This window comes from Callorhinchus milii, unplaced genomic scaffold, assembly GCF_018977255.1.
Source record: "Callorhinchus milii isolate IMCB2004 unplaced genomic scaffold, IMCB_Cmil_1.0 Scaffold14, whole genome shotgun sequence".
In the NCBI taxonomy this organism is placed as follows: Eukaryota; Metazoa; Chordata; class Chondrichthyes; order Chimaeriformes; family Callorhinchidae; genus Callorhinchus; species Callorhinchus milii.
This window is the reverse complement of record NW_024704755.1, coordinates 6,950,290-6,976,278: the sequence shown is the minus strand read 5'-3', so window position 1 is coordinate 6,976,278 and position 25,989 is coordinate 6,950,290. Positions and strand designations below refer to the sequence as shown.

At 39.0% G+C, this 25,989-nt stretch overlaps 1 protein-coding gene across 1 annotated transcript in view; it reads right to left on the bottom strand.

Annotated features, from left to right (window-relative positions):
• Positions 1–1,753: 1,753 nt before the first annotated feature.
• si:ch211-186j3.6 (neural-cadherin) overlaps positions 1,754–25,989 on the bottom strand; it is a 43,878-nt gene continuing 19,642 nt past the window's right edge. Inside the window, exons 13-34 of the mRNA XM_042340396.1 lie at positions 25,274–25,441; positions 23,617–23,866; positions 22,574–22,701; positions 22,302–22,488; positions 21,974–22,117; positions 20,967–21,250; positions 18,421–20,035; positions 16,897–16,990; positions 16,363–16,547; positions 14,749–14,975; positions 14,005–14,282; positions 13,435–13,649; positions 12,262–12,389; positions 11,891–12,018; positions 11,661–11,784; positions 11,140–11,320; positions 10,132–10,298; positions 9,107–9,371; positions 7,443–7,623; positions 6,163–6,413; positions 3,966–4,117; positions 1,754–3,589 (exon numbers count right to left, since the gene is read on the bottom strand). Coding sequence (XP_042196330.1) covers positions 3,185–3,589; positions 3,966–4,117; positions 6,163–6,413; positions 7,443–7,623; positions 9,107–9,371; positions 10,132–10,298; positions 11,140–11,320; positions 11,661–11,784; positions 11,891–12,018; positions 12,262–12,389; positions 13,435–13,649; positions 14,005–14,282; positions 14,749–14,975; positions 16,363–16,547; positions 16,897–16,990; positions 18,421–20,035; positions 20,967–21,250; positions 21,974–22,117; positions 22,302–22,488; positions 22,574–22,701; positions 23,617–23,866; positions 25,274–25,441 — 5,757 coding nt within the window. The 3' untranslated portion in view covers positions 1,754–3,184. The remainder of the gene's footprint in view (positions 3,590–3,965; positions 4,118–6,162; positions 6,414–7,442; positions 7,624–9,106; positions 9,372–10,131; positions 10,299–11,139; positions 11,321–11,660; positions 11,785–11,890; positions 12,019–12,261; positions 12,390–13,434; positions 13,650–14,004; positions 14,283–14,748; positions 14,976–16,362; positions 16,548–16,896; positions 16,991–18,420; positions 20,036–20,966; positions 21,251–21,973; positions 22,118–22,301; positions 22,489–22,573; positions 22,702–23,616; positions 23,867–25,273; positions 25,442–25,989) is intronic.

The following is a 25,989-nucleotide window of genomic DNA, read 5'->3' as shown; positions in this document are numbered from 1 at the left end:
ATTTAATGTAGCAGATTTGTTATAAACAGCAGTGTGCTATATTCCATTCATTTTAAATATCCCATTCCACTTTTTGCATCTGACACTACCACAGTCTGTTTGATTGACTGGAGACACATGGCCAAGGTGTTTCTGTTTAAATTGGAGGCTAGAACCAGTCCCCACACAGTTGATGCTGTAGAGTATGTCTAACATATCTATTATAAAGAATCCATTTTTCGTGGCTTCATTCACTTCAGATACCAAATATCAAAATACGTTCCAAATAGCAAATGAACAGGAATCAAAGGTTACATAATCAACAGTAGTTATACCTGCTATATGAGGTCACACCTGACTTGCAACACATTCACACACACACACCAGAACAGACAGAATCCTAAACATTGGTAGACTTTAAAACCTATTGCTTATACTGGAACAGAAGCATTTTAAAGGGTTCCCTAACCTAATGTAACAGCATATCTAGGCAATAGCAATGCTACAGTTTTTGATTTCTATCAATATTTCTAATTCAGATATTTCTACCAAACAAATGCTGCTTCTCAATAATCTAGCTGAAGGTATAATATTAATAATACAATAATAATCCTTGCATTTGATATAGCGCTTTTTCACGTCTTCTTGACGTCTCAAAGCGCTTCACAGAATAGACTATAAAGTGAATTGACCGTATATTTGTGGGCGAAGTTATCAGCATCTGGTAATGGAATTTAAGCATAGCTCGATTATGATTAATGGGTCTAATTAAATCCAGTACAAATGTGATCAGCCATTGACTGTTCATCTCACTAAGGAAGGACACACATATTTCATTCAGAAGGTAACTGGTTCTTTATTGAAATTCTTCTCCCCCAATAATTGTTTTCATTAGTATTTTAATCATTTAGTAATGCATTATATTTTGTTGATAATTATGTCAAATGTAAAATTGGGACTTTATGGTTCACGGTATAGACTGATACTGCAGTGTAGTGTTTGGAGAGTGATTACATTGTCAGGGGTGTTGTCCTTCAAAAGAGATATTATACGTAGGGTCTTATTCAGGTGAATGATTAGTTTTTCCTTTGTCTCCTGGCCAAAAACTATGTAAACTAGTCTTGGGACACTGTTTGTGGGACAATGCTGTGCACAAGACAAGATAGCATAAGCTGCTTGCAGATATATAGCATTGCACTTAACAAAAATGACCTGTAAAGTGCTTTGAGATGTTTTGAAATAACCAAATGCAAGAATTATTAAAGTGGCTATGTGATGGGATGGATGGATGGATGGATAAACAAACAAACAAGTAAACAGACAGACAGACAGACAGACAGACAGACAGACAGACAGACAGACAGACAGACAGACAGACAGACAGACAGACAGACAGACAGACAGACAGACAGACAGACAGACAGACAGACAGACAGACAGATGGCCACGACAATTCTATTCATGAAGGATATTTTACATTCACAATGTTGCACATATTATCAGTTATTACATTAAACTATCTTAGTTCAGAAAGAAAATGACTCCAATTATATTGAGTGTACAAATAGCTACAGTCAGCCACATTCTTTTGTGTGTACTAATATAATATGATTTGATGTAAAAGTGAAGGAGTCAAATAGTGAACCAGCTTCTGGCCTTTTTGTTGCCGCATCACAAATGCAATTTGATTTGAGCTTAAGGTCAAATCAACCCAGGGGACGTAATGTCTTTGAATAGCGACAACTGCACAGAAATTACTGTTATATTTCTCAAGTGTTTATTGTATATTACATACCGGAAACACGAGTTTCCTCAACTTTTCAACAAACACAACCCAAATCAACAGCATGTGACAGTTTACTGCACGTTTTAACAGAAAAAATATTTTGATTTGGAAATTTATACAAAAGAATAAATAAGTGCTTGCACACTGCAAAAGGTTTCAGAACTGTGTACTTTCTATTTTGTTGTACAAGGTTTTTTTTGAGGGGGATAAGTACCTTCCCCCTGCCTTTCTCAGATAGCTTCATCCTCCATTGTGCATGTGGCGTGATGAACAGAGCAATTTACCGCTGAGGTGGTCATGCAGTGATAGATCACAACTAGCATTTTAATACCATTCCCATCATAGATGTTTACAATTCAGTGATCTCATTCAAACAGTGAAATGGAAACAAGTGTTGAAATGCTCCACAAATGCAAACCACTTCTACGCGGTAGTTTTACGACTTTGAGCACAGTATTTCTGTTTTATTTTTATTCTGAAATTAATTTGAGATGAGATTGTATCACTTTTTATACTGCTCAAATTGGCTGATCTAGATTACATTGTACAGCAATGAGAAGCCTGAATCAATAGCTGTGTGAAAAAACAGTGTCACTCTCCTGCCGCTGTATAGCGTTATTTGGTGAGTCACAGTAAAAAGATCCATTTATTGAATTGTTTCATTTCCAGATTTTAAAATGTCCGTTCCAGATTCCTGAAATCTCACATTGAAAATGAATTCAAACTGATTCGTACATACGTACTGTATATGTAAGCACTGAAAATGGTTTTAAAAAATAGCTTAATTTTGATTATTCTCCAATTAGGTTATAAAAAAAACAGAATTACATATCTACTTTTTCTTTGTATCCTTATATTAATGAAAACAGAGGAATTTCCGCTGACTCATTTTTTTATATATGAAAATACATTTCTTAAAAGTCTATAAAACTGCCCAGTTGCAATCAGGATCTTAAAGATGTTAAAATTTCGGAAAAAATATTTATGACACGACGCACTCTGAGGAGGTTTTATCTACAGAGTGACATTTTGTAATTGCGTTGTGTGCAATGGGTGGGGTATTGTGGTTTTGCACAAGTTTAAAATAATGCTGATAACCTGCTGTTTGGTTCTCAAATAAATATTCAGGAATCTGTCTCCTGTCAGGTTGCCACAAGAACAAGGTTTCACCCCCAAACAATTCCCACTGAACGTTTATTCACCACTGGTGGGAATCCAATGCTTTAAGCCTGGAATTCTATTTCTCCCTAGTAGCAAAGGCCAGCACAGACATCATCTTAGCTGTTGGATGGTTTTGTAAAAACACAAAAACTTCCTGCCATTTCAAAAGAAACTAGCACATTCATCATATGGTGGTCAGTTACCACCTGTCACTCATGAAGCAACATTCCAAAAATAAAGACCCCAACTAAGACCCTGTCACACTACGTTCTCCTCTATGGGCTCATATAGAGTTCTCAGTCTTTCAAATCTAGGCCCCCATTCCTTCATGTAGTCATATTCCAGTTCTTCGTCCTGTGGCAAGGAGTCCAGGGAGCTTAGGCTACCAGCTACAGAGCCTTCCCCTTCTGTACAGTACACTTTTAAAGAATCATATGCTAGCATCTGTGGGTGCTGATCCGCATCTTGAATGATATTGGAGATGTACTGGTCAAAATCCTGCTCGGCAACTGTGGCACTCGCCAATTTCTTAGATTCACATTGAGATGGTAGAACATCTTTTCTCACTCGGTCATCTTCTCGATTTGAATGATCCTTTCGAGAGGCAGAAAGGACCGGACTCATGTAGAATGGTTTCTGAAGTTCTGCCATGTCATAGCAGTCCTGTTGAGGGTAAGATTCCAGCTGAAATTGTTTTGTCCAAACTGCACACATTTTATTGATATGGCGGCAAACAATCTCATAGCAGTGCATTTCCCGGGATTTTCAGATTCATTGCATGTTGTAAATCATTGTTATACATGTTTGTTGTAAATAACTTTCATTACACATTTCATCTTTACAAATAGAGTAAAACTTGCACACGTCTAATTGCATTAATCACATAAATCTCCTAAATCATACGCAAGTCCCCTTATTCAAGAGTTTATATTCTATGCAAGTTTGACATTACTCATACTTTGCAAATGTCATATTAAATGTAAGGTCCCAACTGATATAGCTTATGTGAGGTTTACTGTACACGTTAACAAAACTTTACCTGATCTGTTTCACCGCCCCCTTCTTCATCGTAGTTCAGTACATTTTCCTGGATGTCCCAGGCTTCATGCTGTTCTGAAACATTGTACGTGCTTCCTTCCAGGTTTTTAGCTGACTTCTGACAACTCCAAAGGGACACCCCAATGAGCAGAACTGAATGTATGCAAGTGAAGATGGGGAGAAAATGTTTAAAAATACTGAAAAAAGATTAAAAAAAAGTTAAGCGAATGCAAAGTGAATACATTAATGTATATTACCTTAACCAAGCTATATGAGTATCAGTATGAAAACTATTTGAATGCATCAAACAGACAGGAAACGCAGAAAACAAATGCATGATAAACAGACAACAATGTAAAGACATTGGAAAACAGGAAAGGTAAGAAAAAGTGATAGACAAGTGCAGAATTGTAGTCACACTTTATTGGCCAAAATACATTAGGCACTTTTGATCTGACCACATTACCGTCTTTTGTTTTACCTGTAAGGCAACAGACCAATTGAATCCAATGGTTTTAACATTGCTGTCAATCCTCCCCAAGGCCTCAGAATAACTGCAAGACAACTTTATCATCTTTATCAAGTATTTCCCGATACTTGTAACAAAAATATAACATCTGCATTTAAAACATTCAATGCTCCAGACTGTACAAAAACCACTTCTCTTGTTCAGAAAGTGCATCTTAAGCCACTTCAGAGTGAAATTTAGGCTTTGGTTTTTAAAAATGGATTAAATTACTGAAAAAGATTTCACCACAGAAGCAGTAAGAAGGCTATCAGATATAAAATAGTCGATGCTGATACTTATTAATACTTTCAGGTTATGTAAAGTGAAAAAAAATGAATTTGGCTTTTCATCTGAGTCACCCCACTCCAAGCTATACAGACAATGCTCCAATTTAACAGTGTAACCAGAAGATAAGGAAAACTGGAGACGGAGAGACAGGGAGAAGTCTTATTGTGCTTCGGAAAAGAACAGAATACAGTGTGCACAATGACTGAAAACACTTCTTTTTAAAAGACAAATTCTTTACGAAAACCGAATCAAACAGAGAGATATACTTCACTTACACGGATGAGACAAGGGAAAAAAAGCCTTTTAGAAGCTGCAGAATTTCTTGTATTGGTAATTTTGAAAGATCAAATATTGCAACAAATTAATAATAAGGTGCTTTGTCTCTTATTTTAATGAATCTAAAGTTATTATTTGGGGTTATCATTTTATTTCAAGTAATTTTTCTCACATTGGTTCCTATCTGACTGACTTCTTGCAAAATCAGACCATCTGGAAGTTGTTCAGTTCACCAGTCAGCTGTGAAATTGACAGGCAAGCAGATTTAGAAATAGATCCTGCACTTTTTAAGTATACAGAGAAAACTTTTTTTTGAGAGCAAATTGATTTTCGGAAACTGGAAAGTATGGAACGATTTAAAAAGATATCAGGGATACTTTGACAGTTTCCAAGGGCAACAAATGAATCAGAAGGATAATGCAGCTTCCAACAAGCTGGTTTTAAAGACTTTTTCTTGTAATGTGGATAACCTGAAAGGTTCTTCACCATTAGAGTGAATATGTCTCTGCCCAATTGAACACAGCTGCCAAAGATCAGGAATCGGTGGCACTTTATCTGTGTTATTGACACAGCAGTTAATGCTGTACTATTCTTGTTTTATTCTATTAGGGTTAAAGGCAGGAAGTTATTTTTGTATCATGTCATATTTTCTAAAAACGGGGCAAGTTACCCAAACACAATCAATATTTTTATTGTGATGGTGTTTGATTGGATCGATAGAGTGTATTAATTTTTTTACAAAAACAATAGTTGTGATATTACTTTCTGAGCACAATTGTACCATACAAAAAGATAGTTTTATAAACTTCTCGAAATCAAAGCACAGCACAACCTGAGTCAGATGGGAAAACACTAATGACTGCACGGCAGCTGACCTTTTCAGTTTTATCCACAATTGCAAGCAGGGCAGTGCTGACCTTTAACATTTCAGACACACAGTAAGACATGGAGAAAGGATAAAACAGTACTGAAGATTTTTACATGACAGAGAAAGGGAAGGAGGCTGGAGTAAAGGTAGTGTCCGGTTGACAGTCGCAGATTCCTCACATCATTAGCCTTCAAGACAGGTGAGAGTAAATATCTCAACGTCACCACAGGTAGTACAAAATGTAGTTGCCATAGCTACCTAAGAGTGCCAGAAAACAAATGCATATCGCAAACATGGAGCTGAAGCTGAGGCCTATGTCATCATGATAGATTGCCAGGCTGATTTCACAGTGCCGGCCAGTGTAGCCTTCAGGGCAGTGACAGCTGAATCTGGAAGGGGACTGGACAATACAGGTGCTTCCATGGTGGCAAGGTTTATCAGCACATAAACTGTAAATGCAATTCCTGTTGCCTGTGGTATTCTCCATGCTCTTCTGACCAGGTGGACATCTGTGTCGGCAATAAAAACAGAAATGAGAATAAGTTGCCAATGTTCTCCAATCATATTACCCGGTCAACATGTTATTGTAAAGTCTGTAAAGGTGAACCCAGCAGCCAATTTTGCGTGCAGCAATGTCCCACAAACAGCTATTGAAGTGAATGACCAATTTTATTTGGGGAATTGTGAGCCAGTACATTGGGAAAAACTTCCTTCACAACACTAACACAATTGAATTGGTTGTGTATTCTGTGGGCGAAAAGTGGCAGCTAATTGCGCACAGCAGTGTCCACCAATCGACTAGCAACCAGGTTCCTACTTACTGCTAGGTAAACAGAGGCGTGTGTAGTAAGGAATCTTGCCCTAGGTTTCGCTCTGCCTGGGAATTGAATCCTGGTCCTCTCATTTGCGAGGTGAGTGCTCTAACCAATACTCTACAGGACTCCACATGGTTGATGCATGTTACATTAACTGATATAACACAGGCTCTGATATGCAGCGCCTTGGGATGTCCTCCTGACGTGAAAGGCGGTATACAAATGTAATTTTGTTGTTGTTGGTGTAAGGAGCGAGCAGAACCGCTGCTTTCTCACTTAACCTTTATGATTTGTATTATTTTTCCTTTCTTTCAACGCACATCTGCTCTAGGTAGGAATGTGGAAGAGTCTGATCTATGGACATTGCTTGGTCTGTGCTGCTGGCGGACCACACAGCAGGAGCTACCGTTAAGAACAAAGCAATTCAGACAATCTCATTGTCTCTTCTCCCAGGGTAGAGGACCTCTATTTGGTCTGGAGCTCCATGTGGTGGCTTTTACCACCGACTGTGACAAATGAGAAAAGTCACTCAGCTGAGAAAAATGAATTTGAGCGACAGGAAGCACTGGGACTGAAACATGTGACCTTTTGATTAAGAATTGAGCATTCAGTTACTTGAGCTATCGACCTCATTTTATAACAAATAATAAAGAGCAGAGCTTTTCGCCACTTGTTTTGTTGCAATTGCATTCTCTACAACTTATTGCCGCTGGCTGACTTTACCTGCACTCAAAAGCTCTCCACAGGTCCTCACACAGAAAGGGTGGGTTGCAGGGATTTTTTGTACAGGCTTCTGATAAGCAACCCTTGCTTAGTCCCTGCATATTGGCAACAGAAGCCAACTCCACTCTTTCATTATTGAAAGGCAAGTGGATGTTGTTCAGTCTGACATCCTTCATACATCCTGAGGACAAGGCAAAATAAAATAACAGTTCATATCAGGAGTTTAACGTGCATCGAACCCAGGGATAAAGATCACAGTTCTCCTCACATGTAAAATTCTTGCATAAAACATTTTACAGAACACATCAAAAAATCAAAAAAAGTACGGTTCTTACATTTTTAATATCTGTAATTCAATACTGGAATACATAGAAATATCAAACTATTAAAACATTTAATTTAGACAAGGAAGGAATGAGAAACCTAATGTCATAGGAAATCTGCAGCATCAAGACTTAATGGGATACGTGTGAGTATTTTTCCACAAGAAATTGTAACCTGTTCTAGTACATTTTCTGCAGGCACTGAAATGATAAATGTCTGACTGACAATTATCATCCACTGTTTAAACAATTTTCACTAAAATAATAATCCTTGTATAGATATAGCATCTTATCGAGTCGATATAGTCTCAAAGTACTTCACAGAGTACTGAAAAGTGTAGTGACTGCGTATACCTTGCCCACTAATGAGTCATCTGTGGATATAGCCTTTAATGAATCAATCCAATGGGCAGCTGACAATGGACAACCATTGTGTTTGTTTGTTTGTCTGTTTGTGGGACATTGCTGTGCGCAATTGGCCGCCGCGTTCGCCCACAAATATACAGTCAATTCACTTTGCAGTATATTCTGTGAAGCGCTTTGGGACGTCTAGAAGACGTGGAAAGCGCTATATCAAATGCAGGATTATTATTATTTATTATTATTATGCCACAGGATTCACTGTCAATTTAGGTGCAATTGCTCTGTGGGGGCCAGTGATATGCTTAGTCATTTGCGAGCTGGTATCCTAGATTGGACATGTGTTAAGAGAAATGTGGGAATTTTGCTACTGTAATGCAGTTATAAAGAATGATGAAAGCCACTCTCAGAACCTAATATCTTTGTGTGCTACTGACAGAACTATCGAACTGCGCTTTTATCTCTCTTTCAATGTTAACAAGTTAAAATTAATGTTACTAATCATTTCTATGTGATTATCCAAACACAAATTTATGGTATATTGAGTCTTATTTCTCTGGAGATTTTACTGCCTGTTTAGGAAATATTCTATAAGCTAAATAAGCAGATGAGCAATGTGGATGAGTGAATAGTAAAAAGCAAACAGGGCTAGAGAAATCTATAATATTATAAGTACAAGGCTTTATTACTGCTAAACTTTGGCTTTTGTGCATACTGTAGTTTCCTACACAGAGAGTGAGCTGTCAGTGATAACATCTATTAATGTTATTACAAATTAAACATCACAAAGGTCTGACATGAATGATCTTCATTATATTTGTATTCTCAGTCTTTTCACAGCGTTCCAGTGTGTGAATAATCAAATTAAAGCTTCTTATCAAATCTAAATTAAAAAATAAACAAGTCAGCCTCTGCTAAAAATTAGTTCATTCAGCATTCAAAGTAAAATTAGCCCCAAAAGTGAAATTAAAGTTCTGTTACCTTGGAAACTATGATCGTGGCCGGCAGGGTAAATGTTTCCGAGCACCACAGTGTGCGGGTCAATAATTATTTCTCTGTACTTTCCAAGCAATGCAGTAACTTCTCGTTTTGCGCTGCCTCCGTTGATAAGCAGCGTGAATTCGTTGTCAATGCGATCCAGATTCACCATGTTCCACTCGCCATTGTCGATACGCTGGGTTGTCAGGTTCAAAACCTGCTGCCCATCCCCGAGGTTACAGTACACTGCCAGCAATCCTTGCCATACCTGTAAAGACAATGCAGAATCACACTCACCTCAAATGAGCGCTGAACTTTACACAGGTTTATCGAACTTTTATTCTAAATTAAGCTACTTAAACCTTAGGGACTCATTGATCAAGCATGGCCGATGAGTATTATTATTTCCAATCATACTTTGGAAATTATTTGTGAGGTTGAGTTTGGAATAGATTGCTATCTGCTACAGTAAATATTAGCTAAACAGAAGTAGTCAAAAGCGACGTGGGTCATTTCCTGGTTGACTGACAAGTACAGGCATATAGGTTTGGGGTAGGATTTTAATTTTTTTTAAATCGTTCAATTGAGACTTGAAAGTGGATTGTGGAAGCTGAGTGCGGGGGTGGAGGGTGGGGGGAGTATGTTGTTTTTAATGAGGAGGCAGGATTTGAATACACAAAATGTGGAGATAGATGAATACACTGTTTCTTTTTTTTTGTTTAATTATCCTTGAGATTTAGAGAGTCTAAAACTTTCACCCAGGAGATAGTTGGGATATAGCATGTTAGAGCATCCAGAATTTGACAAATTGTTGAATTCAGTCTTTGTTTTGGAGTTCTTAATAGAAACTTACGGAAATGCAAAACTATGAATCAAATCAGCACAATTAAATCTGGATTGAAGAACCTCTGGGACCGGCTGGATGGAATACAACAGTCTTTCCCACAAAAAGTCGCTTTCGTACCTTCCTAGTTGCTATATAAGAAAGGAGTTTCACGTTTTTCTGTTCTCTGGTTGTTGCTGCCTACCTGCAGTCTGATATATTCGCTTCTGTCTTTGGAAGATAAGCTCATGAGGAAGCTGTTGGGAGCTCGTGTGCGGACCATGGCCTGGATGAGTGTCCTGCGGACAGGCACTGGAGCTCTGAGCCGATACTGAACATAGCTGCCCTTTCTAAAGGACCACTCCTCAGCAACTGCATCAAGAAAAAGCACAGAATTAGTTTTGAATAAAGTGTCTCTTACAGCCTAATAGATAGCAGGAGGACAGCAGCTTCATATTTCAATCTTTGTGGGTTTTAATATTTTCAGAAGTCTGAATGCTGTGTAACTCCAATGCCCATTGTGGCTTCCAGTTCTCTCGATTGAAAATCATTTTTGCATTTGAGTCAAAACCATATGTTTGCAGTAATAATTGTGATTTGGCACAACATGCTTTTTCGTTTCTCGGAGAAGGAGATGAGCCTTCGTGGATTGATTGTTATGTTGACGACCTACCCTCATATTTGGTACAGATTTTATTTTTACAACAGGCCAAATCAAGAATAAGAAAATAGAAAATGTTCGAATGAACAGCGGCCTTATCAGCCTCTGAATAGCAGAGAGGTTAATATTCCTGGCGCTGGCTGCCCCTCATCAGAGCATTAGATTTTAATTCTTGCATTTTTTGTGGTGCTGTGAAGATAGAGTTCACTTTGCAGGGTAGGATTCTGCAATCAATTGCCAAACAATTTGCTAGCAATTTCAGTAATTTGCCACAAACCGAGATTCAAAGGCTCTGGTTCAATGACATGGCAGCTGGCTGGTACATTGATTTGAAAAAGACACGTGAGACAGATAGAGTGTGGTTAATCCTCTGTTCTGTTTGAAGGAGATTGGAGGAAGGGTTCTTTACTGATTTGGCTACAAATAACCATAATCAAAGAAAGACCCTGACTGACGCTTGCAATATTGTTGTTACATGGCTTTGGGCAGATGTGTATTTTAGCATTTGAGTAGCAAGAGCCAGAGGATTTCTGTACTATTGTAACTCATTACCTTTCTCGCAACTGTAGCCTGAATAACCGGGGGCACATTCACAGGTAAAGGAGCTCCACTCTCCATGACATCTCCCATGGGCGCCACAGGTAGGAGATTCTGCGAGCAGGCAATTCCCCTCAGTCACTGCACAGCCAGGTGCACTGTTGAGCGACTCCGCAGGTGACAACAGGTCATATACCTGCAAGCGGGATGTGGTTAAGATACACACAATTAATTCTTCCAGAATAAAAGATGTGCTTTGAATAATTACAGTCCAGATCTCTGAATCTCTCATGTCTCAAGAGAAACAATTTTGCTTTTTTTAAAAAGTCGTAACTTAAGGACTGTGTGATGGACGAGTTGAAATTAAGTTCAGAGTTTGTCAGATGCCATATATTTCAGTGGTGGTATAAAAAATGCTGTTTAATTTCTAAATGACGAATGCATTCTGAATGACAAGCTATATTTTGATGAGAAGAAGCCAATTGAAATGGTTTCAGTACCATGGACAATACATTTCTTTTGTTTGTCCCTTTTACCTGACTATCCACGATCAGATTTTGGATGCAGCCGGTGAAGTGCCTTTGCTTTATCTGAGAGTACTCATAAGGCAGAGTCTCTTTTACACCGCCCAACTGTAGAACCTGGTTAACGTGTAAAAATCTGCGACAAAAGAGGGAAAATCAGAGCTTTGTTACTTTAAGTGCGACGCAGGCAGGTAGTCAAAAGGTGCATTTGTTATCAGGCTTATGTTTATATGTTGTTGAACCTTTCATCATTTGGAGTTGATCCCGTGACCTCACAGACTGAGCGATCCTCTGTCGAAATCCACTTGCCAACTCCTCCTTTCTCAGACACAATGGAACTTGCACATCGATCCAGAGTGAAGCGTACATCCTGGAGGCAAAGTATTGCATCAATTTAAACAGTGGCTGCCGTTAAAATGCAAACCATAGCCCGGAACAGAAATACACAACTTTTCTTCTATTGCTTTTTTCCTCTATTTCTTCCCAACCCCTCCCCCTGCTTTGCCAGCCCTTCATTTTTCTCTCTATTTTACTGGAAATTAACGACTATATAAAAAAAATCCCTGTGCAAACCATCAATCAATGCAGTAATGTTCTCTTTGCTAATGCTTACCTTCCCATTGCTCCTGATATCCAGCCTATGCCAGCGTCTGTCTGCTACGTTGACACTACTCCGCAGCTCCAGCACAAGCATCCCAGAGCCATGGTTTAACCTCAGAGTTGGGACACCATTGTTTATTTCTGGTGCAAAACAAAAGTTTCATTTTCATTACATTAACAAAATTTGATGAATAAATCAATTGTGGTATGACTTCTTTTTCTTTTCTTCAACCACAAACTGCATTTTTATTTTATTTCAATCTCAAAATCGTTATGGTTTAAAAAAATAACAAGAATTAGTCCAAAGATGTCTTGTTGTACCTCCTACCCTCTCTGCCCTCCAATCCCCTGATCACAACTACCCCTCCACCTCCCCCCCTGCACCCTGCTGACGTGAAAGGCGCTTTACAAATGTAATTTTGTATTGTATTGTCTGTGATCCACAAGTTGTTGGAGTAACCAGTGAAATATAGAGGTTTGCCGTATGCCAAAAGCCTTTGCTACATTTCAAAGTAAAACTTTTTAAAGTACTTTCCTCTCCTCTGGTCTATCTCTATTGATCTTGGCTTTACTAATCACATACAGTTTTACACTTGATGCTCAACCAACATCAAAACATATTGAACATAAAATAACAGATCAAACTCTCTATGGAAACTATCCGTATTCGTGTTCAATCTGAAAGGTTCTGAAGATTCATTTTGCCTTTAAAGCAGAATTCTTTGGGCATTCTAGGGTGAAATTACTTCCATGCATTAATGAGTATGACCCTCTGGACTACAGAGGAAATAGTAACTTATCACTCATAGCTCCAAGCTCACTCAACCTCGGCCACTCTAAATTCACAGGTTTTATTATTGATCACAAAGGAGCCACCACTTATTAGTTGATTGACCTAGTTATCAGACACAAATGATACCATATGATGTTCATCCAACAAGCCCATTGCAGGAAGGTAAGAAATGCAATGACAAGCAGAATTTCTTCTTCAAACAGCAACAGATAATTTACACCATAAAATATTTAACTTCACTATTTTTGAAAAAATGAAATAGAGTAAGAATAATGTAACTGTTTCTATTATTACGCCATTCGCACTCAAGCTTTCATTTATTTTTCTTATTACTTTCAGAGTCATTGCAAACATCAGGTACAGTTTCAGTTTCCAAAAGTAGATCCAATTTACCAATAGCAATGAAATCCTCCCGTTCCTGAGGCTCCTGATCAGTAACCGGTCCACTGTATAACAACAGCCCATTGAGAACTTCAGTAATGAACTCCAGGGAAAGGTGGCTCTCAAAGCAGGTTCTAATTGGTGTAAACCAGGCAAAGCCATTCCCATGAAAACTGTGCATTGTTTGTTGGCAGTCAAGTCCATCAAACTGCACAGGACACTGACACCTTCAAACAAAAGGAAAATTAAATAAACATGAAATAGGGAAAAGTAGACATGAAATGGCACAAAAACTATACAACAGCCCAATTTTGAATACTGCAAACCAATTGATTAACAATTGAACAGCCGCATCTTATGTAGATATGAATACAAGTCAATTACAGTTTCTATTAATACATTTCTCTTGCCAAAATGGAAGCAGTTTCATTTGTAAAATCTTCCCCAAATTAAATAACTTTGGCAATAATATTCCTTGCATTTGATACAGTGCCTGTGATGTTAAAACTGTACAAGACGTTTCACAGATAATTTGATGTCATGTGAGTAAGAGTGAATTAAGTCCAGGACTCCACACCACACCTGTAACCACTGTGGCTATCAATGCACGTTCCTCCATTGTGGCAGGGATTTCTCGCATATGAGGCGCAGGATTGATGCCCTCGTTCCCGTGCTAGGCAAGTGCACTCAGCGAACATGCTTACTGTGACACACACAAAGGAAATGTTCCCAGCATCCACGACAGTCGGCGTGTCACTGACAACGAGACGGCTCGCACAGCCGTTGCCACCACTGCAGTTTGCTAGGACACATTCATCCACGTGCACCTGAGTGATGTTCACCTTCAGAGCCGACTGAAACTAAAAAGAGAAAAATAATCAGGAAGCAATTACAAGTTTGTCACCCATGTCCCACTGCAGAAAATTAATTCATTACTGATTAGATCTTTGTCAAAAGTTGACTTATTTGGAGCCATTTACCAATACAAATTTACTGTAATCCATCAAAGTGATAACCTTATATTAGACGAATCTAGTGCTGGTTTCACAGTTAAAAATAAGCCCAATGACTGCTTCTGAATATCATGCTTAATTATGATTTATTTTTTATCACGGCAAGGACAGAGTATCACCTCTGTAAAAACAGATTTTATCCAATGCTCCATGAGAAAACTGCCACCATGATCAATATCAAATATTTACTGGTAATTAATAACAAACCAAAACAAAAACAAGCAAATCTCATAGCAGCAAGATCCATGTTACAGAATTATTCATTTCAAAGTCCTTTGTATTCAGGCTTTAAACCACTCACAGCAATACCTACCTGTTTTCTGTAAGCTGCCACATTTCCATTTAGCCTTTCTGTCTGGTAATAGAGGGGGCCATGCACAGCAAATCGCACATCAGTCTGTCTGCCATTTACATTTAGGACACTGAAGATGTCAATTTTGTCTGCATGAGCTGGCAGGACTTCAGCTAACAGCTCTTTAAATATGTCATATTTACTTTTTTGCTTTTCTGCTTTCTGAACAAATTCTTCGGCTGTGATATCTGCAAACAGGACCAATAAGCTTTCAGACACAATTTCCAAACCTCAAAAAGATCCATTAGTTCTGACAGTCTGAAATATAACTAATGCTGTCAGCAGTGTATATAATTGCTTAACTGACAACAAAAACACATAACGAATACTTGATAGAGGAGTGGTGTGCTTTAGAGAATAATTTATCCATTTGTAGGATTTAATGACTATGTGGAGCAATGGCTATTAATCCCAATTCCCCCACCCCCCCAACACACACGCACACACATACTTACACCAGTCTCAATTTATTTTCAATGTTCCGATCAACTATCTGTATAATTGGGGTCAAAAGTAGTGTTTTCAACAGAAATTAGTAATAGCGAGAAAAACTTACTCACAGGGAATCCTGACAGTAACTGGTAGGATGTCATGGTTGGCTTGTGGGATTTCTTCTCCGAATCGACACAAGTAAGTCACACTGTTTCATTTAATCAGTCATAATGTGCAGCCAGTTAATAACAGATTCCTTGTTAATAACTCTCATTGCCAAACATTCCCTTTCTGACTTCATTATGGGATTTAGTTTCAACCAACGCCAATATATGGAAACACTTAAACTGCAGACAGTGTGATAACCCATTGCACCATGCTATCATGGTAAATAAGATAGTTCACCTATTTCTGAAAACATTGTGTATTACTTGACCCCATACCTATTCACCCCCAAATGTGGTGCACCAGCTGCAATGATAGCGTCACACGACATAAACCAATCCCTCAGATGAAAACAGTCATTAACTTCATGACTGTTTGTGGGGCATTGGTGTCTGCAAATTGGCTGGTGCGTTCACCTACAAAGATACAACACTATTGCGGTGAAACCTGTGAAGCACCTTGAGGTGTTCACTCCATGTGAAATGTTCTAATACCAAATGCAAGGAATTTAAAAATTAATTCTAGAAATTTCACATGAATAATCTAAAAATCCTAAAATATGTTTCATGTCATGGATGAAAGCCCCCTCCTCACCACCCCAAGATTAATGATCATCAATCTTGTGTCGTCTGACAGCTTTTAATTGTCTTAGATCGGGCCCAGTGCTCCTCATCAATAGTAGCTCGCCTCCTCAGAAAGCCTGTGGCCACATTTACTCTTTCCTTTAAATTTCATTTTCTGCTTGAACTACCATTCTTGGGTTGAGTCTCCAACTGCCTAGAGTTTGTTTCACTTTTTAAATCACTTTTTTTTTAAAAAAAACGCCAGCTTTTGCAAAGATGCTCTGAGCTCCAGATCACTCAGCTTTATAATGTCTTTTTATGTTCCAATTCTCCAAGTCACAATAGAGTGGAGCGACTGAGAACACAATCAAAAAACAGTTCCCTTGTTGGAATGCTCCAGCAGGATTCTGCTCACCTGACAGACGTACAGAGCCGGAGTTGTGAATTGCTTCATCCTGCAGTTCTTTAACATGAACCTTGATTGTCGAATAAACGTCAGGCCAGATCCCATCAGAGACCTTGACCTGAAAGTCGTAAGTCCCCTGAGGAGTGTTTCCCTTCATAATCAGAAAGCCAGTCCTTTGGTTTAATATGAAGCACCTATTGGAAGTGAGTTCACCAGACACTTAGGGGAATCAGACATCAAGTATATTTAATCTCCTAATGACTTACAGTATTTGTAAATATGAATGGAATGAATTCTGATTCTGTGTTGTGGGACCTGCAGTACCACCAGATGAGTATTTTACCAGGAGATTCACTATTTTTCAGGAATTATACACAAAGAGAATCACTCGAATTAATATACAACTTAATAATCTACTAACTAACTTGCTCCCTAGTTCAGCACCTTGGGATCTCCTCCTGACGTGAAAGGCACTGTGTAAATTTGTATTGCATTGCATTTACATGGAATGTTGTATTTTGCATGTATAAAGAGTTTGCTTACTTTGGCTTACGGCCTTCAAAGCTGTAGGTCTTATTGTCCCAATCGTCCAGGTCTGGAGCGTGCACTCTTCCCAGGACTGTAGTTAACATCACACCTGTTAGAAGATGTACATGTAATATTAACAAAGAACTTTAATTTCCTTTCATTTTCTTTCCACACAATGGCTTAACATAATAATAATATCAATAATCTTTGCATTTGATACCACGCCTTTCACGTCAAGAGGACATCTCCAATCATGTCACAGGATGTACTGTAAAGTGTGGTGACTGTGCATTTTTTAGGGGAACACCTCATAATTTCCTATTTCTTCAACTGGAGTAGTATCACTTTCACCTGATGAACAGACCCTTTTTGATGACTCAAAGAACTTCCTCAAAATAAGTTTGTTATATAATTTCTCGAAATTCTACATGAATCCAAATCGCAAAGCAAAATGACAAAAGTAGAGTGGACACTCAGAAACCATTCACCGGGAGCTCCAACAGCCGGCTACTTATCTTATTGTTTGAGCAATCTAATTGCTGCACTCTCACACATTCACGTCAGGGTTTTTCACCCATCTGCTTGAATGAGTGCAAGTGTTCAATTAGGATGTAATCACTTTGGGAGGTGATAGAGGATCTGAAGCCACCTTCGCACTGCTTCCAGTTGATCTCATTCACATGGATTTTCAGGGCTTTACAGAATGTCATTTCTCTTATTGCAGTGGCTAGTGCTAAAGAAATTTCAGAAAGTTACACCTACACGGTTCCAAATCTAAAATGTTATTACTGTCTGATTACTGTCTGATTGTTTGACTTGTTATTTGATTTCAGGTTATCAGATTTTTTTTTTAGAAAGGTACCGTTCATGTCGATAGTATTGCCTAAGGAATGTTTTTAATGTATAGGTAGCTCGAGAAAAGATAAGTTCTTTAGAAAAAAATAAATTGCACTCCTGAAGAGGCCCTTCTTTCCTCAGCTATTATTGCTCTTAAGCCTTGAAGCACAAATCGCCCATTTGTTACATCAAGATGAGAGTAATGTTTTGTATAATCCATTGCTGAATACACAGTACCGAAACGAATATCTATTTATTTTTGTTCGGGGGGAAATTCAATCTTATATAAGACATTTTTTTTCATTTAACTTTGTATATTCCCCCAGGGCTAAATATCTAGTGGTCAGTTTAAGGTACCTGTTCCCAGAGTTCTGCCAATACAGCCTCAGAAAGGAATGATAGATGTGATGTAGGGCTTGAATCTGTGAGATTGGACATTGAATCTCAGACACTGAGATATTGAAGCTCTGATACTGGATCTGAGTTACCAGGATTTAAAATTTAAGACAATAGGATATTATAATAATCCTTGCATTTGATATAGCGCTTTTGAGACGTCTTCGAGATGTCTCGAAAGTCACGATGCAAAAGTCGCAAGGTTGGTGAAAGTCTCATCAATTAAAGGATTGACGGTGCATCTAACAGAATATTTAATTTACTTTGTAAAATTCTGAAACAGAAGAGATGTGGGTGTAATATTACCTCTGCGATTGTAAACATAGATTTTCTTGTGCCCAGCTTGATGAGGGTGATCATTCTTATCCCCAACTGTAATGGTCAATGTGTTTGTTGAGCTCATGGAAGGGCTGCCACTGTCTGTTATGATTATAGGCAAATAGAACTCTTTCTGCTCCTCTCTGTCAAATGTCCTGAGAGCTGTGATAGTGGCCGTGTTATTTCCATTGTCTTTCAAAGCAAAGTCTTGTGAGTTTTGGTATTCTGGAGGCAATGCAAACGTAAAAGGCAATCCATTAATAGCTGTGTCCCGATCTACTGCATAAAGCAGCCATGAAGATTGGTTCATGTAGACTATTTGGGGTCCCGGTGAATTCTCCCACACCACAGGCATATAGGCTGCTTCAAATTCAGGTCCATTGTCATTGATATCAAGTACAGTCACTTGCACTGTTGCCGTCCCTGTTTGGGCAGATGTGCCTTGATCAGTTGCTAGTATAATGAGGTTATATTGTTGGATGCTTTCATGATCCACAGAGCTTCCCAAAGTCAAGTGACCCGATTGACTGATCAGAAACTGTCCTAATGGATCTGAGTCACTTTGGATACTGTACACAATTTTCCCATTGGAACCAGAATCGTCATCGGAGGCCACCACATTGGCAACAATGGTGCCCACAAGGACATTTTCAGGCAATGGATTAGCTTGGTAAAACTGCGGAATAAAGAAGGGGGCGTGGTCATTGTAATCTTCCACCTCAATCAAACACTGAGCAGTGCTGGAGAAATCCAAATCCTCCACTTTCAGAGTCAGATTAAACTTCCGTTCCTGTGGATTCTCGTAATCCACTTTCTTCTTTAATCGAATCATGCCGTGTCGATGTTTCTTATTTTCAATGTAAAACTTATGCTCCGGGTCTCCCGCAATGATACTGAATGTCAGTTGGGCGTTCTCACCCACATCCGCGTCAACTGCCGATACCTCCAGTACAGCCGAGTTCACCTCACTGTTCTCCGAAATCTTTGCTCCCCAGGACTGTCGTGCAAATCTAGGTGGATGGTCGTTGATGTCCGACACATAGATAGTTGCTGTACCTGTGCCGGTCAGTCCTCCTCCATCTCTCGCTTCCACAACCAAGAGATATTTATCGGTTTTCTCCCTGTCCAGGGTCCCCAGTACTGTGTAGATGGTCCCCGTGGAGGGGTTGATGTTAAACAAATCTAAATTGATTTGATTCTTTCCATTCTCCACAATTCTGTATGTCAAAAGAGCATTTTGCCCCACAGTGGGGTCATCGAGATCCGTGGCTGTCATTTCCATAACAGACGTGTCTGCGGGTGAATTTTCCAGAACATAGCCGCTACAGCTGTTATCAGCCATACAAGTAAATGTGGGTCTGTTATCATTTATGTCTTGTACAGTAACTATCATATCAGCAAAGCCTGTTAAGCCTTCTCCATTCTCGTCAGTGGCTAGCAGAACAAAACGCCACACTGCTCGTTCTTCACGATCAAGGGGCTTCTGGGAGTAAATTTTCCCACTGATCTCATTAATCCTGAATTCACTCTCCGCTCCTTGGCCATGTAGTGAATATCTCAGAGCTCCGTGGGCTGCTTCATTGTCAGGATCGGTAGCTGTAACCTTTGTGCAGCACAGAAAATTGCTTTATTTATTTTGCTAGACATGAAAACAGTACCAGATCGTTGGGGCGTATATTACAGTACTTTCAAACTGCCATAGAAGTCTTAATCTGATCAGCAATTGTCTCTCCAGCACACTGTAGAGGCAATGAATCTTTCATGTCACCAGTAAGGTATTGAAATCTAACAGGCTGTTTGGAAACTGTGTTCGTCCATTTAGAGAGAATGTACTACAATGATCTTTTCTAACTTAAAATATTTCACTGCCAATAAACAGCAAGTTTCTGATTATAGACCAGTGAGAATGAGCAATTTAACTCTACGTTGCTCAATTACACCATTCAAGAATAATTATACCTGCACCATTAGTAGCCAGGTTAGATTTTACGCAGTCTCAGAACGATTCACTTTGATCACACATGTTATGGATGCGTCCCATTAAAAGCGAGCAATCGTGTGTAGATTGGTCTTTAGGTATAACACAAAAAAGCCACCATTGTTTTATGAAGCATTAACAACTACAATTTTTGGTGGGCCCAGAAGCAAAAAATACCCTCACAGTTAATAAATATTAATGTAATATCTGCTAAGCTCTTCATAGGTTTGACGGCTGAGAAAGCATAGAGTGCATTGTCTTGTAGATAATGTTTCTGTCACGTTCAGGTGTCAAACCAAGTCTTATTAACCACTGTGTTTAACAACATGCACCACAAATGTGCTATATGCTTGGACACCTGAAAAATATAGCAACTGTATTTTGTAAGTTACTAACTAGAGATACAATAAACGCAAGGTTTTCTCTATCAGACAAGTACAGTTACATTCAATGAGGAAGGATAGTGTTTTATAGTTGTTATATTAATATCTATTTAGTTTTGATGGTTATTTTACAACCTAAATAACATAGTTCGTGATTGGGAACATATAATTACCTGTAACACAAAGATAGGGGATCCCTCCCACTCCTCTGTCACACTCCCGTAGTATTCGCTTTGAGAGAAGACGGGAGCCTCATCATTTTTGTTCAACACTTTTATGATGACAGTGCAGTAGTTCTCCCATTTACCATCTGAAGCCACCAAGTGCAGTTCATACTTTTTCACACGCTCATAATCCAGAGGCTGAGCGACAAAGATGGTGCCAACTTCTGGCTCCACGTGAAACACACCCTCAACGTTTCCTGATGTGATCTGATACCTCAGCTTAGCATTAGCACCTGTTGATCAAAATAATTTTACACAGTCGATATGGGATTATATAGAAATAATAGCAAGGTAGCTAGGATTATTCTTTGAAAATTTCATTATCCAGAAAGATCATTTAGAAAAGTTAAGGATCTAAAACTATTCGTATGGAAGCAAATCAGAGGCATGATATAATACAATCCTTCAAGTTAAATCAGTAAACATGGGGCAACAGCAGTTGAGAATTTCCCAAGTTTCTGAAGCAGGTTACAGTGAAAAGGAAGCAGCACTTAACAATAACAACAACTTGCATTCATACTGCGCCCTTCATGCGGGCAGCGTCTCAGAGCGTTTAGCTCCGTATAATAATATAGGAAAAATATGACACCTGCGATGGAAGTATCCACCTCAGGGAAGCCAGTCACAGAAGCAGCACCGATAGCTCCCACTATCAGTGATTGCCACAGCCAGACACATCAGCCCTCCCTGAAGGTAGAAGCACTGCTGTTGGAGAAAAGCATCAGCAACCTGGAAAGATGAAAACCTGGAAACCGGTTAGCTTTCTGTTAAAATGAATGGGAAGGAAAATATTGTGAGATCTGTCTGCAAGCTGACAGCCTGTCATTAGTACACAGTAATAGGAAACTGCAGGCACTGGAGCCAATGCTGTCAAAACCATGAAGTGTTTCTTTGCCGAAACAAAAAGGGTCATTAAGACGTACCATCATTAAGATGTACCACTGAGCTCAGCCTACCTTCATCTTCATCATTGGCACTGACAGTAATGACAGGAAATCCCAAATCCTGGTCCTCGTCCACTTTAACTTTGTAGACCTTCTGAGTGAAGATGGGCTTATTATCGTTCACATCGCTGATGAAGATTCTCACGTAAGCAGTGTCTGTGGGTTGGAAAATAGAAAATAAATTCTCATGTTCTTCATCTGCTGTTTCTCAGCCACTCACTGTGGCAGATCATTCGCACCAACTAACTCATACACTGAAGGGCTTTGAAAGAAAATCGTAATAATTTTTAATCTGGTAAAGCAAAGCTCTCGTTGGTGCTCTTTCTTTCTTCTTTCGTACCAGTGTTTGGTTGCCCACGTTTCCCTGGCCGGGCAGATTCAGAACCGTCCGTTGACTGCACTTCCAAAAGGTAGGATCCCTTTAACTCTCTGTCAAAAACTGCCTGGGTATAGATCAAGCCTGTCACAGGGTCTATTCGGAAAAAACGATAGTCCCTATTATGATCCTTCAAGAGAGAGTACGTGATCTGAAAAATAAAAGCATCCTTTTGTAGTTTTAATACTGATGTGTAAAGTGAAGGACTATCATTTGATCTGACTTTTTACACAAACCTTGCCATTAACTCCCAGGTCTTGATCTGTTGCAGCAACTTGAAGGACGGAGGTCCCTCTTTCGGCTCCCTCTGTGACAGAAGCCTCATATATTGATGAGGTAAAGAATGGAACATTGTCGTTCACATCTGAGGAAAGAGCATGAAGAATATGTATTAATCATAATAATAATCCTAACATTAATATAGTGCCTTTCACTTTAGAAGCCCAGAAGCACCAGGAAGTGATATTAGCAGAGCTTCTTACAGATAGTGCATGTGTGGCACACAAAGTGATATCAGTGGTAATCTGGCTCCTTAGAGGTCTAATAATAATCCCTCCAAAAAACAAAAAAAACAATAATTAAATTGGTCATTTTCAATCTATGACTGTTTGTGGGACATTGCTGTGAGCAATTGGCTGCCGCGTTCGCCCACAAATATACAGTCAACTCACTTTACAGTATATTCTGTGAAGCGCTTTGGGACGTCCTCCCGACGTGAAAAGCGCTATATCAAATGCAAGGATTATTATTATTATTATTATTATTAGAGGTCCTCATTTTTTTGGCACAAGGAGCCAGGTCTACCTTGTTACAGTTTCATGGCAACTGCAGTTACTATAATGAAGAAAAGTCTTTAAAAAATTCCTTCGATTGTAAAATTATGTTTGCCCTCATCCTTTCTATGTTACATTCTACAGAATCATACATTTGCTTTTTTCATATAACTCGATCTTTTCAGACCTCGTATCTCATAGGACCTGACAATGGGGGTGTGTAAGACATGTTTTCGTTTATGTCTTTACTTACAAAATTGGTTCTTTAAATTTGTGGGGGAAATAAGAAATTCAATAACTATGCTAAATTATTAGCCCTCCAGCTTATCCTAGTAGTTAAAGGTATATGGTTTTATATTTTATATGTTTATCACATTTCCATAAAACTCTCCTGTAAAGGTCAATCTGTTCAAATGACTGACAGGCTGTTTAAAGCAGGAATGTTCCAGTTTGAATGCATTACAATAGTTCTGTCATTCTCACTTGCTTGGAAGAGAATAATTTACCTGTCAAATTGATGCAGACAGTGGTGAATGCTCCCAGAGGCACGGCAGCCACATTCTGGGCACGCACCTTCAGCATAAAGTGCTTGCTGGTTTCATAATCAAGTGGCTCAGCAACCAAGATGGAGGCTGTTCCATTCTCCCTGTTTGGCGTCAAGTAGAAGCGCACTGGCATGTTGGTTTCTGGAACAAGGCCATCTTCCAGGTTGTAGGTCAAACGGGGGTCCCCGAGAGGAGATATTGCTTTTATAGTCTGAAGAACAATGGAAGCATTAAAGAAACATGTTTCTAACCCAATGGATAATGGGATGGCTCTCCAGTTGGAAGTGCACTAATGTTATTGCAAATGTCTCCCTGATCTGTTCAGTTAACGTTCAATACAGACTTTACAACAACAACTTGCATTTATATAAAGCCCCTTATACAGGGTAGTGTCCCAGAGCACTACCCTGAGTGAAGGGTGCTATATAAATGCAATAAAACTTTAGCCTTATACTTAAATAATAATAATCCTTATATTTAATATAGCACCTTTCACGTCAGGAGGACGTCTCAAAGCGCTTCACAGGATATACTGTAAAGTGCAGTGACTGTGTTGTGGGCAAATGTGGCAGGCAGTTTGCACACGGCAGTGTCCTTACAAACAGCTATGAAGTGAATGACCAATTTTATTTTGGAGATTGTTGGCCAGGCCACCAATAGGTGCGAGAGATTAGCATGTTCCACTCTATGCTCTGTGCTTGCACTTGAGTTGTAAGACATAAGCTCTTCTCTGCAGAGAGCTGAAAATTTCAGTTGAGCCAGAGGAATGAAAACTGAAATGTGCTTGTCACACACCTCCTGGTCACTAGCTGATTTCGTGTAGGTGCTATATATAAGTGGCTACAAACTAGATCTATCTGCAAAGGTTATAAGGAAATGCTATGTGACTTGGAAACAGGACGAGTAAATGTATCAAAAGTCTGATTGGACTAGATTGGAGCTTCGTCCAGTTTCCCTGACAATTCAGACAGCAAAACGCATTTCTCCTGCTAGTAGATTATTTATTTGAAACAGCCAATACCGAGTAATCCAAATAGTTCCAACGTAATGAAAAGGCTTTTGCAAAATTTGGTTTCGGTGTTTGACAAGGAATTCTCTTCAAAATAATTCATTCTGAACTCTTCTTCTACTGAATTGAAGCCGTGTTGTTGCCACTTCCTCTCTGTTGTCCTTGTTTTAGCTGCAAATTGAAAGTGACACAGACAACAGAGATCTGCACACTCCCAACAGAACTGTGCACTATCTACTGAGTGGGATTATTTTATTGCAGATATAATGTGCAAGTTTCTGTCATATTAACGTGGTGCTTGTGATGAAACAAGCAGCATGAGAGAAAGTTGAATAGTTCATTCCTGTTGTCCATGTTAATCAGGAGGAGGAACTTACATTTCCCCGCAAGCAACCCGCAGAAATTGTCTGCTTTTTACTATGCTATTTGGTGCATCATAATAAACGTGCCATTTTACTATGAATAATTCCTAAATCATTTTTGCACCAGTGATTTCATTGAGTTCACTTTTTGCAAAATGCATAAATGAATCCGGCTTTCAATCAAATTGGTTCCATTCCTATTCTGCTTACAAATATATGCATTATTCAGATAAGGCAGATAACATACGACAATAGATGTGTCTCGTGTGGTATTTTCGGGAATAACAACTTGATATTCTTCTCTCTCCCACTGCGGAGGCTGATTTTGCATATTGGTGATAGTCACTGCAAGTTCCACACTGCTGCTTCTGTTTCCTCCATCTGTGGCAATGATCTGGCGAACGATATTGGATGTCTGTAAATACAACAATGGCACCATTTAAGAATTCCATTAATTTGCTTAGTTCCCATTTCCTACCACTGTGATATCAGCTTCTTCAGTACCTCATCCAAGTGGCCATTATTCACGGGTGAGGTTCGACAAATTGCAGTTGGTGCTGTGCGTTACCGCATTAACAATCAAACATCAACAAGGATGCTGTTCACCACACCAACCAGAATTTTAGCCCATGAACGTACAGACTATTTGACCTGAGGAGGATTACAGCTGATATCAAAGTTGTTCTCAACTTTCTGGCCCCTCACTAATCTAACAGGCCTGACTTCAGTTTTCATGCCCATATATATTTCTGAAGATAGAGGCATGGAAACAAAACAGAGAGAGGAAAAAGCCACGGGAAAATGGAGATGGGAGATAAGAGTCCAAAAACTAGGGGTGCAAATTGCAGGATTTGTTAAAGGAATTGTAAATAGCAAATAATAATAATAATAATCCTTGCATTTGATATAGCGCCTTATCACGTCTTCGAGACGTCTCACAGCGCTTCACAGAATATAGTGTAA